The sequence below is a fragment of the Onthophagus taurus genome, chromosome 7 (assembly GCF_036711975.1).
Source record: "Onthophagus taurus isolate NC chromosome 7, IU_Otau_3.0, whole genome shotgun sequence".
In the NCBI taxonomy this organism is placed as follows: Eukaryota; Metazoa; Arthropoda; class Insecta; order Coleoptera; family Scarabaeidae; genus Onthophagus; species Onthophagus taurus.
This window is the reverse complement of record NC_091972.1, coordinates 19,381,916-19,396,724: the sequence shown is the minus strand read 5'-3', so window position 1 is coordinate 19,396,724 and position 14,809 is coordinate 19,381,916. Positions and strand designations below refer to the sequence as shown.

Genomic DNA, 14,809 nt, shown 5'->3' with positions numbered 1-14,809 from the left:
TCACTATACTTCTCCACATGCTTACAGAATGGCCCTTCTAAGATTGTCCCATTTCGAATAGTTGTCATTTCTTTCCATTAATACCATTCCATTAGTTTTCGTCTAAATAATAATATAATCTCAAATATACGATACACACGTTGTGAAGTATAAGGTGCTTCAAAATAACTGTTAATCATTTATAGAGCGTACACCACGGTCTAAAACAAGTCGAAAAGCCTTAATGAACTTGGACCTGCATTATTATTATTACTACAATAATGATAAAAAAGTTTTATTGCAACGTGCGCTAATTATCATTGAAGGTGTTCAAAATGTCACTCTTCTACATCAACACAGCTTACACTCTTTCAATCAATCAAGTTTTCTTAACATATTAGTACCTCTCCAGAGTAAATAGTCAGTTTTATTACCATTTGGCAGTTTGCACAGAACTGACAACCAACGATCTGGCATCGTTGCTCACTTCGCATCTCTCTTGTAGCTTAATTTAACCCTTTCTAATCCATTTTTTCATCTAATTTAATCCATCAAATCAAAACATTGAAACTGTTTACAAACATTCGGTGTATATCAATAGGACAGCTTTTAACGCGTTATGGCCCATCCAGAGAGAAGCGAAACGAGCGACATTGCCAGATTGCTGACAAAAGAGTTATTTTTACTTTTTTGAATTTCTCTCTTGAATTGTTATGTAGCATTATTTAGTATAGCTTTATGGGCTGGCAATCTAGTTTGCTCTAATTTCTTTAGGGTAATAATTTAAAAAATTAAATTATAACATTTAATTTTTTCACGGTTTACTGACAATAACACAAGATGGCGCTAACAACAACTTTTACATTTTTGCAATTGAATTAATCGTTTGTAGTTTATAAATTACTTATTTCAATAAACAAAAAAAAATAAATAAAACTGTGTATCATTTATAAAGTACAATATCAAATCAAAAATAAAAATATTTTATTTACAGTTAATGTGTTCAAAAAATGATATATTTCTAATTAAATTGGTTTTTCCAATTTGTTTATATCAAATCTAACTATATCTATAAAACATATTTTTTTAATAATTTTGCAATAATAATTTAATATAATTCAAAACGTGATTTAATAATAATAAAATTTATTCTATCCCTAACTAACTTCACAGTATTGTGTTCAAGCGTGCACGAACTGTCACCGACATATGTCAGTCAGTTTACTGTTAGACGTGGTGATGTACAGTTTATCGTTTTGAAATTGATAGTTTTCGCGTGTTATCACAGAAAATGTGAATGATAACGACGGTTTTGTTCCACTTAAACCTATCACAAAGAAATAATCAAACATGGCTAAACGTTTAACAGAGGAAATGGTGATCGCACGAACAAAAATCTCTGATTTAGGTAAAATAAAACGATTAAATTGCTGGTAAGATCATGAAAATATTTTTATTTTTCAAAAATATTCAATGATAACCCTTTATTTCAGGGGTAGTGAATTGGTGGATGTAACTCTTTTAAGGCGAATGCCGTGCGTTGAGGTGCTATCATTAAGGTAAGCGAAAATGATTATTACTTTATTAGTTTTATTTTCTTTTGTGCGGTTTTGAAAGTAGATTAACGACTACAAAAGAATTAATAAAAAGGAATCGCGCGTTTTTAGTGCTTAATAACGTTTTATTTCTCGTTTAAAAAGCAATGTATGGTATGACAATCATTTTTAAATTGCGCAGAACAAATCCCGCAATCTTCTTAGAAAAGGCGTGTTTGTAATTGCATTGACCTAGGTTCAGGTTGTGTTTATTATGTTTTAACAGGTGACAAAAGAGTTAATAACAAATATGAATGTACTTTTTGGTTTAAATTTTAATTTTGTAATCTTGATACGGTTCGTTTCATTTCACATTTCCTGTGTTCTCCTTTTTATCTGTAAGAGTATCAGTGTGGAAATTTTGAAAACAAAGACTTAAATAGAGATGGAGAAGGTATTTTTATGTTGGTGTAGTGATTAACATAAATTATTCATCAAATTAATTTGTATGCAAATTTTGCAATAACGATTACAAGTGTGTAAGTAAACATATTTGTACTTGATCTTGATATTTTTATGAGTTCATTTTATTATTTAGAATCAACTCAAATATCTTTTTAATATTTTCAGTAACAATCTATGTATTATACTCGGTATTATATAATAATATGTGCTTTTTCGCTTTATTGATTTCTTTAAAGCGAGCTCCACATCGCGTTTTGAAAACGAGATGTTCGCGGATTTTAATGAATGCGAGAGCAGCATCTACGTCCGGGTTCTTTTTACATTTATTATACAATTTGTGAACGCTACTTGTCCTACATCCATGTAGTGTGTGTGTGTGAAAATGAAAAAAATGATACTTTATTGTTTTCAAATCAGAATTTTCCCTACTTCCTTGCTTATTTTTTAACTTTCTCCTTTACAACAATAGTTCTCATTAAACCTAATAAAAAAAGTAATAACACATCTAATTATTGTTGCTTCAAGTGAAACGTGAGTGAAATATAATTTATTTTTGAAGAATTATTATTCATTTAATGACTATTTTCACGTTATAAGCTAGCTTTTTGACGTTTATGGCGTTTTATATACAGGGTCTGATATTCGATCCCTTATAAATATTTTGAAAATGGTAAGTAACAACCTTATTAATAAAAATATGTTTTTGCACTGGATTTTTGCGACCTTGGTGGTTTGAGGGTAAATATCTTCTTATAAAAGACTTCGTGTCTTTACCAAGATATGAGCAATTTAGCAAATTTTGTTTTATAAGGTTTTGAAATTGTTGGAAATGCGATTAAGGTTCGATTATGTTTTCTGTTTGGGGGATATTAATATTGATGTTCTTGATACTAGCAACAATTATGTTGCAAGATTGTTGAATATGTTTCAAACACTTGATATGACTCAATTAATAGGTGAGCCTACCCGAATTACTGATAGTTCGATGAATACTATTGATGTTATTGTGGTATCTGATTCTTCTATAGTATTATAATCTGGGGATCTTCATCCTGAGATCTCTGATCATGAACTGGTTTTTTGCCGATTTAGCTGTGCAATGCTTAAACCATCTTTGTTTTATTACACATACAGAGACTTCAACTCATTCAATTATGATTTCTTCGTTGCTGAATTAAGCTTGATGCCATTTCAGGCTATTTTTGCAATGTCCATTGATGATAAATTAAAGTTTTTTGATGATCAAATATTGAATTAGTTTGACATTCATGCTTCAGTGAGGACAGTTGGATAACGGATAATATTAAGTTGTTACAAAATTTGAGAGATAAAGCTAAAAAAAAAAATATAAACGTAGCAAGCATCTCATTGGGAATATTACAAACAATTGAGAAATTGTACTAATTTTGCTATTGATTCTGAAATTAAAGCATATTTTGAGCATTTACACAAATCAAAAAAGAATTTGGAATAGCCTTCCAGTTCATTTAAGAAACGTAAATGAAATAAACTCAGCATTTGTATACAGGAGGGTCAGAAAGAATGGGAAATCCGAGTATCGGAGATACTCTTATACAAATGTCAGTGGTTTTCAAGGCACTTTCTTATTTCGAAATTTCTTGGTAATTTTGAAGCTTTGTACTATTAACATAAAATTTGGTAGTTTTATGTTTTCGAGCATGAGAAATACGAATTTGAAACTTGTTTTGTTATTGCTCGTAGAGGACACTAGCTACACACTGCTCGTTTCATAAATCAAATCATAAGCTTTTTTGGCTGTCAACCTACGACCAATAAGAGCTACAAATCACAAAGAGCATTCAATTTTACATAAAAAAGGTACTCTTATTTAAATTGTCTAAGTCTATCGGTTTTCGAATTATTTACTGTTTAATGTTTAAATGTATTTTTTCTTCTAAAATTTTTATTTTTTAACATAAGCAAAGTTGGCTTATTTTTCTGTTCATGTTTCGACAATTTGATCTAATTTCCGTGTGCAATAATCATTTTTACCAACAATAAAGTTATTACCAATTTGAAAATGCCACGACATAATGAGTTTTCTAATAGTGAGAAATCCAGATTTAATTCCACTGGATTTTTGAATATGGTCACAATGTTCTATTGTTATTAATTAATTGTTATCGTTATGGATTATTATCGTTACTAATTGCTATTGTTACTGTGTGTTGTTGATTTTAAATGTTAACCTTAAAATTACTTTGAAACAATTACAAGTTGATAACTTGGAAACCAATAGACTTAAACAATGTAAGCAAGACTACCTTTTTTTGTGTAGAATTGAAACTTCGTATTTCTCATACTCGAAAACATATAACTACTAAATTTTAAGTTAATAGTACAAAAAGCTTCACCCTGTGCCTAGAAAACCACCAACATTTGTATAAGAGATGTTAGGTTAAATCGTCATATTTTGGTGTCTAGTGTCTCCGGTATTCGGATTTCCCATTCTTTCTGACTCACCCTGTATAATGTTCTAGTCAATACGATAACATTCATTCTGCATCTTTTTATAATAGTAATACTTTCAACAATATTGGGTCTGTATTTCGACTTCGATCTGTAGATGAAGATACAATTTTAAGCTTAGTGATGAATATATCATGACTCTGTTGGTCATCATGGTATGTTTATGGATATGTTAAAACTTACAGTTCCGCTTACTTTACCATACATATGTCATATACTCAATTGTTGTATCGAGGAGAAATATTTTCCTTCTTCTTGGAAAATGACGTATGTAATCCCTCTGCCTAAAAAAGATGCGCCTGTAACATACAGGGTGTTTCATAATATATGCGCAGGACTTTAAGATGTGATAGCTTATCCAAAAATTTGAAAAAATATTTCTATCAACTTACTCAGACATTGCGACTTTACATGGACCGTTTTCCGGAAAGAGATGTTCCTAATCGTCGTAAATTTAGCCGACTTGAAGAAAATTTATGGAGATTTGGAAGTTTCAAGAAACCGAAGGTTTTGCAGAGAAAACGTTTTGTTAGCTGTTGAAGAAAACGCCAAAACCTCGGTTCGAGAAGTTGCAACCATTATTGATACATTAGTACTGCATGTGCAGTGCTTAAAAAACACAAATTTAAGCCGTATATTGCTCAAAAGGTGCAGGCAATAGATGAAAATGATCCAATTTGAAGGCCTCAATTTTGTAATTTTTATTTAACAAAATTGCAAGAAGACCCGTTGTTTTAGTACAAAATTATTTGGGAAAACCATTTCATTTGATATCTGGCTCATGAAAATCGGAATGTAAATGACAGAGTTACAGCTTGGGGTGGTTTTTGTGTGACATCCTGTATAAGGGACGTTTCAAATCGCCAAGGTCGTTTGCGAGCGAGTTAATGCATCTTTATCAAGATACATAATATATAGAGAACGATTTCGGCTCAAATAGCCGAGGTCGCTTGCGGGCGGGGCGCTGAATTTGATATATCAACATGAAATCATCAGTTTTAGAGGATACTAGCAAGCAACCTCACCCGCAAGCAACCTCGGCAATTTAAGAACATATACCTTATTAAAAAAAACTTTGTATCTGTAAATCTAAGACTTCTTATGAGACACTTTGTATCTTTACAAAGTATACAGAGAGGGACACTCTATACAGCGTGTCCCGTATCTTCCGCATCAGAGCATTATACGGTTGTAGGATACATTATTCTGAAGCGATCTTTCTAATAAAATTTTTTCGAAATGTTTATAATAACCGCACGGGAACTGTTTAAAGGAACTGTTTTTCGTCCAATCAGCAGATCGCAAATCAGACTCAGGTAATCGGTGCCACCCTCGGCCGGTCCGCTACGCCGATGATAACTCGTTTCCCACGTGTACTCACCAATAAATTCGTCATGGAAAGAGAAATAATACTTTTTCTGTGAATTCGTGAATCCGCTATTGGACATTTTTAAACAGTTCCCGTGCGGTTATTATAAACATTTCGAAAAAAAAATTATTAGAAAAATCGCTTCAGAATAATATATCCTACAACCGTATAATGCTCTGATACGGAAGATACGGGACGCTCTGTATATGTATAAGGAACGATTTCATCTCAAATCGTCGAGGTCGCGTCAGGCGAGGCGCTAGAATTCTCCAAAACGGACGATTTCGTGTTGATGCATTAAAGACGAGAAAAATTACCTTAAAGTATCATAATTTCCTATTCATTTGAGATAGAAAAATAGCAGTAGCCATGCGTAACCATGCTAACCAACTGTTTCAGATATTTTATTAAGACAATGATTAATTTTGGATTGCTGAAACAGTTGGTTGTCATGGATACGCATGGCTACTTCTATTTTTCTATCTCAAATGAATAGGAAATTATGATATTTTGAGTAATTTTTCTCGAAAATTTTCCTTTGTAGCTAATATTACTTTTTTTCTGCACCAAATTCGGAAAAAAATCGTCTTTCATATTCCGTAATCATAATGGAGGATTGATTTAAAGCAAAATAGTTCTTAATATATCCTGGTAAAGATTCAAAGTACTCAACTCTCTTATAAGAAGACAGTTACTTTCACATCGCCAAGGTCGCTTGCGGGCGAGGTGCTACATTTGATATGTCAACACGAAATCGGCCACTTTGAAGGATTCTAGGGCCTCGCCCGCAAACGACGTCGGCAGTTTAAAAATATATTATGCCTTCTTAAAGGGAACTTTGTATCTATACTGAGATAATATAGTACAGCCTTGGCCATATGTATTGAGCACACAGGTTAACTTTGGAAATATCACAGTAAAATAAATTGAAACATTTTGTATAGGTTTATAATGTTTATTGTTAACAGAAAATTAATACTTTTTGTTTTAATCAGGGCCAAAATTCTTTTTGATAAAGAGGACACAAGTTTTTTGTAGTCTTCGGAACTTATAGCGTTCCACTCTAGGCGCAAGCGATCTTTTAGTTCTTCTTTTAAATGAATAGTGTGACGCCTAACTTTACGCTTCAATAAACCCCATAAACGCTCTATAGTATTTAGGTCCGAAGATTGGGCAGGCCAGCCCAGGAGCTCTATATTATTTTCTCGAAACCAAGTCATTGTGCAGATAGCTTTGTGGCATGTTACGTTATCTTGTTGAAACTTAACGCCGTCCAAGTTTGTGTCGCCAAAAAGTGATGTAAAAGAATGTTGTTTCCAAGACATATTTAGGGTGCTCAATACTTTTGGCCAAGACTGTATAAGAAACGATTTTGCCTCTAATCGTCGATGTCGGTTGCGGGCGAAGCGCCAATATCCTGTAAAGCCTGACGATTTCGTGTTGATGTATTAAATCCAACGCCTCGCCCGCAAGCGAAATGAGCTGATGTGATCTGCTATCTTCACAATGACTTCAGGATCTAGCTCTTTGATCCAAACACTTAATATTTTCCACAATTTTTGTTAAGACGCTGTAGATTTACTATTCCATGTAGACTCAAGAAAGCGTTTCGACAGATTTTATTATTATTTGGACTCTTAATTGCGCTACATTTTCGTGGATTTGTTTGAGCTGTAATTTCTGCTGCTCATAATATTGGCACCAAGATATTTAAAACTCATTTATAGGCTTCACCTATCACCTGTTGTATAAGTTTGTTGTATATTGCCAATTTTGAACGGCGTGGCTACTATTAGAGACACTGAGATCTTCATGTTGAATTTTGTTGCTGTTTTTTCGAATTGATACAGCATCCTATGAAGATTATCTTCAGCTCCAACTCTTTTTTTTTTCATCTAACTCTTTTCACGTCAGTTATTTCGTCTATGGTCAAGTTGAAGAGTGCGGAGTTTAGACTGTATCTCTTAAGCCTTATGTTGGTTTGTATGGGTACTCTGCGTATCACTCCTTTCTGTATTCGTATCTTTGTCTACATAGTGTAGTGTTCAGATATTTTATTGAATTTAATGACTTTCTCGGCAATCTGTTTTTACTAATTTTTCTACTCCTCACAGATGTCAGAAGCAGACATTTCTTCTCCTAGTGTCTTTGTAAATAGCTTCAGGGCCGAGCTTAGAAGGCTTATTCCACTGGTATTGTTATGCTTTCTTTCTATTCGATTGGTATATGTTCTTTTGCTATTATTTTGTTGAACAATTCCTCTATCTCGTTGATGAGTGCACCCCCACCATATTTTAGTTAGTAGTTAGTATTTACTGTTTTATTTTCTTTCTGGATGAGGACCACTGTGTGGTTTCGATAATATGCTCTGTGAATGTTCTCTCATAAGACTTTTAGACACCACTGTAGAATTGGCTTTTTTTTGTTCTTAGCATATTCCAAATTGTTATCTTTTGTGAGTCATAAGGTATTTCTGAGCGATTCTACATTAATCTTGATCGTCTTTTCTACCAGCTGTTTTTTTATATGTTGTATTTTGCTTATTATTTATGCCATTACTAGGTTGTGGTTGATTGCAAAATTTGCTGATGTCAGCACCTTTACTGCCAGAATTCTTTTTGAGTGTAGGTAGATTTCTGTTAGTTTCTCTCAATATTTGACCTCGTGTCTTTTCAACGGCGAATTTGTGTTGTTGTTTGCGAGGGTAATATGTTATTGATTCTTAATTCATTAATTGCAGAAATCCTTCCAGATTACTTCATTTAATTTGTTGTTGTATTTAGTTTCTCGCGTATACGAAGTATATAATCCGCATCAAATGAATCATAGGTCAATTAACAAGTTCATAAGAAAATAATGAGCATAATAGATTTTTTTACATTACATCCATTATTTTTTATCAAACTACTCAATCAAAAACGTCATTAAAATAAGTAATTAGGCATGGAAAACAACACGGTTTAGCCTTTATCAACATTTCAAACGTTTCCCATTCGCCATCAACATTCCCGGCGAGTTTCCACGATAAGAAAACTCATGTAAAACTAGGTGTGTACATCGAAACTCACACACAAGTTTCCCTTTTGACAAATCGAAGTATTGATTTTAACCCGTATACATGTAAATTACGTTTAAAGTTTGATGTTTTCGATAAAAACAAAGTTCTTTTAATCGAACCAACGCAAAAACTTTCCACCCCAAAACCGTTTAATCGATTTTTGTCTATTCATAAATTTAGCGTTTTCTATCCTATAGAAATTACGACAAAAACATTAACAATGGATAAGATTGATTTTTTGGCGGTTTTGTTCCCAAGGGCAATTTACACCTGGATTCAAACGTGGGTTGAATCCCACATCAACAACTACGGTCCTTGAATCCATACCGAGCTACTTTCAAGTCGAGTTTTTGAGTTCGAGAATAGGTTTCGAATTGTATTAAAGAAAGAAAAGTATTCGTACAATAAATCAATCAAAAAAAATACATCTTTTTGATTTAAATTTAAATTTTCCTCCTATAAACAAAATAAAAGTAATAAAATTAAAGTAGTCTTGTTTGTTACGGAAACTGTTTAATTTAAGTCGATTCGTCACGCGTCTTTTCCTGACATTGTCACTATCTAATAAAGGAGATGAGACCTCAAAAATTATTTCCCGCAATTTGCCCAAAAGCGGTGCTTACGAAGGCAAATTGGTACGTTTGTTCATTCAAAAAAAAAAAAACAGTAAATAGATAAAAAGTTTAATTAAATATAAAATTTTCGTATTTGCTTCACAAACAATTTGCAGCAGGATGAGTTAAGGTGTAAAATTAGAATATCTCGAGTTTAACCCAATTTAGAATTAGATCTCTCGCCCTAATTACATTTTCTCTAACATTATAAATAACCTAATTTAATGAGTTTTTTTTTATTTGTGTGATCTAATACTCAAATTTAACTATTATTGTATCATCATTAGTTAAGGTATGGTTCTTACATCACCTTCCCACCTCCAGATTTAAGTGAACAACAAAATATTTAATCTCGAATTAAATAGAAAAATATTTAAAAAAAGTCATTGCGTGATATTGTGATTCATCCTTGATTTAATGGGTGCAGCTCTAATTGTAACCAAATCAATAATTATTTATTAAAGGTTTTTATTCTTTGAATAAAAAAATAATTCAAATGCAATTTGAAAAACCGGTAATTTAACAAAGCGTAATCTTTGAAACAATTTCCATAATAAATGACGAGGAGCCAAAAGTGGTATAACTCGCGTAGGAAGACTACTCCTATTTATTATTCATAAATAACTCCTTTAGGAATCGTTCAAAAATAAGATTGCAAGGTGAAAATCGATTAGGAAATCTAAAACCGAGTCATCACAAAGATATTTTATAATCAAAATAAGAAAATTTAAATTTATTTGTTTACTTTCATTGTTTTTTTGACATTATTTTAAAAATGAGTCAATGTTTAAACATGACGTCAATCGGATAGTTATGCGTTGTTTTCTTATATCCAAGCGGGAATATTGGGAAAAAGCTGGAGCTTGACCAAAAATGAGATTTATAGTATGACCTCTTAACACCCTTGATTCTACAGTCTCATAAGCAAAACATTCTGGCACGATCTAGAAAATCTAGTAGACTTGAATTCCCAAAGATACAAAGGGTAGAATTTATTGAATGCGATGTCATATAAGGTGTCCCAATGAGTGCAGAATTTAAATGTTGCGCCATTTTTTCTTTGCAAGAGAAGTGGCAATTCTGAAATTTGACAGCGATTACTCCGATTATTAATTATGAAGCGCTACACAAAGGAAGAACGCGTTATCATACACCATATGATAACTTTGATTGTTTGACGATAATTTGCTGGACCGTGAAACTAATAGGCATGCGAAGAAAATATTTTTTTTTGAATACACTTCTGAACGCTCGAGAATAACTCGATGGAAGGAAATAACCAAGGATGAGCTAGTGATGTTCGTAGGGTTACTGTTCCATACAAGGACGATTAAATGCAGTCATTTGAAAGACTTTTGGAAAAGACATGAGTCTTGATCGTTTCATCTTAACAACTAGATGCCTGCATTTTACTAAAAATACGGTCGAAGGAGATTCTTCAGGAGATTGTTTGTATAAAGTTCGATCTCAACTATTTTCAAGAAAAAATGAATACAATTTATTGCCCAGGAATAAAATTGTCCCTAGATGATTCAATGTTACTATGGAGGGAAAGACTCGTCTTTAGACAATATTTGAAAAACAAGAGGCATAAATACGGAATTAAACTCTACATGCTTGTCGAATCAGATGGCTACTCGATATTTATGGATAACTTCTACAACAGCTATGGCTTGACTGAAAAGTTGCTTGAAAAAAATACTTATTGCACAGGCACACTTCGAGCAGGCAGAAGGGATACTCCACAAGACGTGATAACAAAAAATCTTTAAAAAGGTGATAGAAGCGCTGCTTATCAAAATGGAGTTATGATCGGTAAATGGAAGGATAGAAGGGAGGTATTGTATATATCTACCGATCTTTTTAATAAAATTGTGCTAACTCAAAATAAAAGAGAGCAACCGAACAAGATACCTTTACCCATAGTCGAGTATAATAAATATATGAGTGGTAACGATCGTATAGATCAGATGGTAGCGTACTATCTCTGTGTAAGGAAAACCCTTCGATGGTACATAAAAACTGGGAATTCACATATTTCAGCTGTTGTTATATAATACATTTTTATTGTGCGATAAGCAGTCTGAAAAACGTTTATCCTATTATGAGTTTCGTTCACCTGTTCTCGAAAAACTCCTTCCTGAAGTGAACGCCGTAAAATCTACCGCTGTTAAGCAAACAGCAAGTCATTTTGCTATAAAAATTATTGAACTTTTCCAGAAAAATGTCAAGAATACACAATAATAGAGACATTTTAAACAGACTATTAATATCTTCAGACTTACACACTTCGGAGCTTACAGAGTTTTGCGTCTGTCTTCTTTGCGGAGTTGTATGCCATCTTTCAGGCTCTGTTATTCTTCATCTTTATGAGTCATAATGGAAATAACTTTGTTATAGTTACAGACTCGTTGAGTGCTGTTAAATCATTACAAGCAATATGTCCAAACGAACTGATGGTACGGATGGTTGGAGAATTGTTACATGTTATCTTGCTTTCTGGAAAACAGATTGTATTTATTGAGTTTAATGAAAGGGCAGATAAAGCAGCAGGACACGGGGCTGACGGTAACAGTGTTGACGTCAGTATATGTCGTCATAAGGATGTCATAAGATAACTTAAATCTCTAATATATAACAAGTGGCAGAATGACTGAAAACACAGTGAATGTTTTCTACACCGTATCAAACCCTAAATAAAACCTTGGAATCAGTCCATTATCTTCAATAGATCAGAACAGGTGAAACTAGCGAGATTAGATATTGGATATACACAACTGACTTCCGGTTATTTGTTAAAACGAGAACCAAGACCTGTATGTTTGGGCTGCGAAGTTAATCTCACGGTAATGCATATCCTACTAGACTGTGAATTATATGCCAACAAGAGACAATTACATAATATCTCATGTCTGGATGATGGATGCATACGCGAATCCTGTTAATTTGGTTGAATTTTTTAAGTCTATTGATTTGTTCCATCAATTATAAATATGGTGAGCGGTAAAGATCTTCGCTATCGAAGCGCTTCTAATATCAATAATAATAATGTAATATCATTTTATAGCAAGAAATCAAGGAATAATACAGATTTTAAAGTTGTGTATATTACCTGTATACAGGGTGGTCCGTTACTAATGGGACACAGAGCAACAGTGAATTCCTTACATATAATTATTACGATTTAACCCAATTTATCTTAGTCCAATTGTTAATAATAACGAAGATACAGATGGTTAAAGTTAATACTTTATTTTCGTTTTTCTTTAATAATTTCGTTGTCTCTTACATTATGAACATGAAAATTGGTACATTAGTATTTTTTTAGACGATAAATAATAAATTGGTATTAGTTTTGATTTCTTTTTCAGATGGCGCTGTCTACCTTAAAAAACCACCCTTACAGCAGTCATATCTTTTTCATCGTTAAAATTTTTACAACTCACATAACATAAAACAGTTTCTCAGACATTTTTACATAAATTTGGTATACCTATCAATATTCTCTAAAGTTCTCCGTTCCCGAGATAATCACTGTTTAAGCGCACATTGCAAAATTTCACTATGCTCAATAAACATTAGTTGGCGGTGAAAAAGTCTTTATTTACAATTGGACTAAGATAAATTGGGTTAAATCGTAAAATTATTACGATTTAATTCAATTTATCTTAGTCCAATTGTTAATAATAACGAGGATAGAGTTGGTTAAAGTTAATACTTTAATTTCGTTGTTTTTTTAATAATTTCGCTTTTTCTTAAATTATGAACATTAAAATTTTTATATTATTACTTTTTAAGATGATAAATGATAAATTAGCATAGTTCTGATCTATCTTTCCGATATAATTTAACTATCCACAAACATAAGTTGATGTTACAAAAATATTAACATAATTACTATATTAAAAATCGATTTTAATAACGACTATAATTTATTTAAACATTTTAATAATAATAACATCGAACAAAAAGAGGAAACAATAATAACAATTAAAATGAACTGCATTAGAGTAAGTGTTCAGTGACCACCGTTAGCTTCAATGCATTTTCCAATCCGTTTAGAAAATGATCTTCTTATGTTAAATAATATTTGTTCATTCCTAATGATATCCACTGCCTTTACAATTTTTTGCCACAGTTGCTCACGAGTTTCAGGATTGTCTTTGTAAACAAGGGATTTTACAAATCCCCATACGCAAAAATCCATAGGATTACAATCGGGACTTCGTGGTGGCCAAGTGTAATGACTACCTCGGCCAATCCATCTTCGTGGAAAATTCATATCGAGATAATCTCGCACTTGCCTGGAAAAATGGGGTGGTGCTCCATCTTGCATAAACCACATGACAGTCCAAATATTTAATGGTAACTCAGCCAACATATCGTCTACTTGGTTTTGCAAAAACTGTAAATAATTGTGGCCGTTCAAATTATTTGGTAATTCCCGCGGACCCAACACATAATTTCCAATTATTCCACACCAAACATTTATTTTAAATTCATGTTGAAAATGCCGTTGCCGTGTCATGTGTGGGTTTTCAGTTTCCCAAACATGATAATTTTTAAAATTAAAAACCCCACTACGAGTGAATGTCGCCTCGTCAGTAAATAAAATGTTGGCAATAAACGATGGGTCAGAATTTTGCCGATTTTTGATAAAATTAGCAAATTCTAACCGAACTCTTAAATCAGTAGGCAGTAAGGCGTGTACAGGTACAAAATGGTATGGATACAGTCTTTCTTTTTTTAATATTCGTAGAATTGACGACTTGCTTAACCCGGTTGCAGCTGACAAACGTCTAGAGCTAACTTTTGGGTTGTTACTAACTCGTACTAAAACTTCATCTTCTTCATCAACGGAAATCTTTTTTGGACGACCTGTATTTCGTTTAGGACGAAATGAACCAGTCTCACCTAAGCGGTCATACAAATTTTTAAATAACTTGTGATTTGGTTGTCTTCTGTTGGGGTATGTTAATAAATATCTTCTGCACGCTTCCCTTCCATTAAACTTTTCTTGAGCGTATATGCACACCATATCACGCATTTCCGTGTTAGAAAAAAAATTATGCCGGGGCATTATTTCAAAGTAACAAATACATTGATTACAATAATACTGAGCGTAAAATGAAACTGAATGTCAAACTGATTGTCTAGTGTTTGACTAAATAAAAACTTTGTCAACGCCAACTGATGTTACTGAGATATTAAATTTTGCAAAGTGCCCTTAAACAGTGATTATCTCGGGAACGGAGAACTTTAGAGAATATTGATAGGTATACCAAATTTATGTAAAAAT

The 14,809-nt window shown here is 32.6% G+C and overlaps 1 protein-coding gene across 3 annotated transcripts in view; it reads left to right on the top strand.

Moving 5' to 3' along the window:
* The first annotated feature begins 1,195 nt into the window (after positions 1 to 1,195).
* Positions 1,196 to 14,809, top strand: part of LOC111420793 (cilia- and flagella-associated protein 410) — a 27,892-nt gene continuing 14,278 nt past the window's right edge. For 2 of the 3 annotated variants that reach the window (XM_023053831.2, XM_023053830.2), the window contains exons 1-2: positions 1,198 to 1,412; positions 1,473 to 1,538. In XM_023053831.2, the coding sequence (XP_022909599.1) occupies positions 1,330 to 1,412; positions 1,473 to 1,538 (149 nt within the window). In that variant the 5' untranslated portion in view covers positions 1,198 to 1,329. Of the gene's footprint in view, positions 1,413 to 1,472; positions 1,539 to 14,809 lie in introns of all 3 variants that reach the window. The other variant, XM_023053832.2, reaches the window with a different exon arrangement.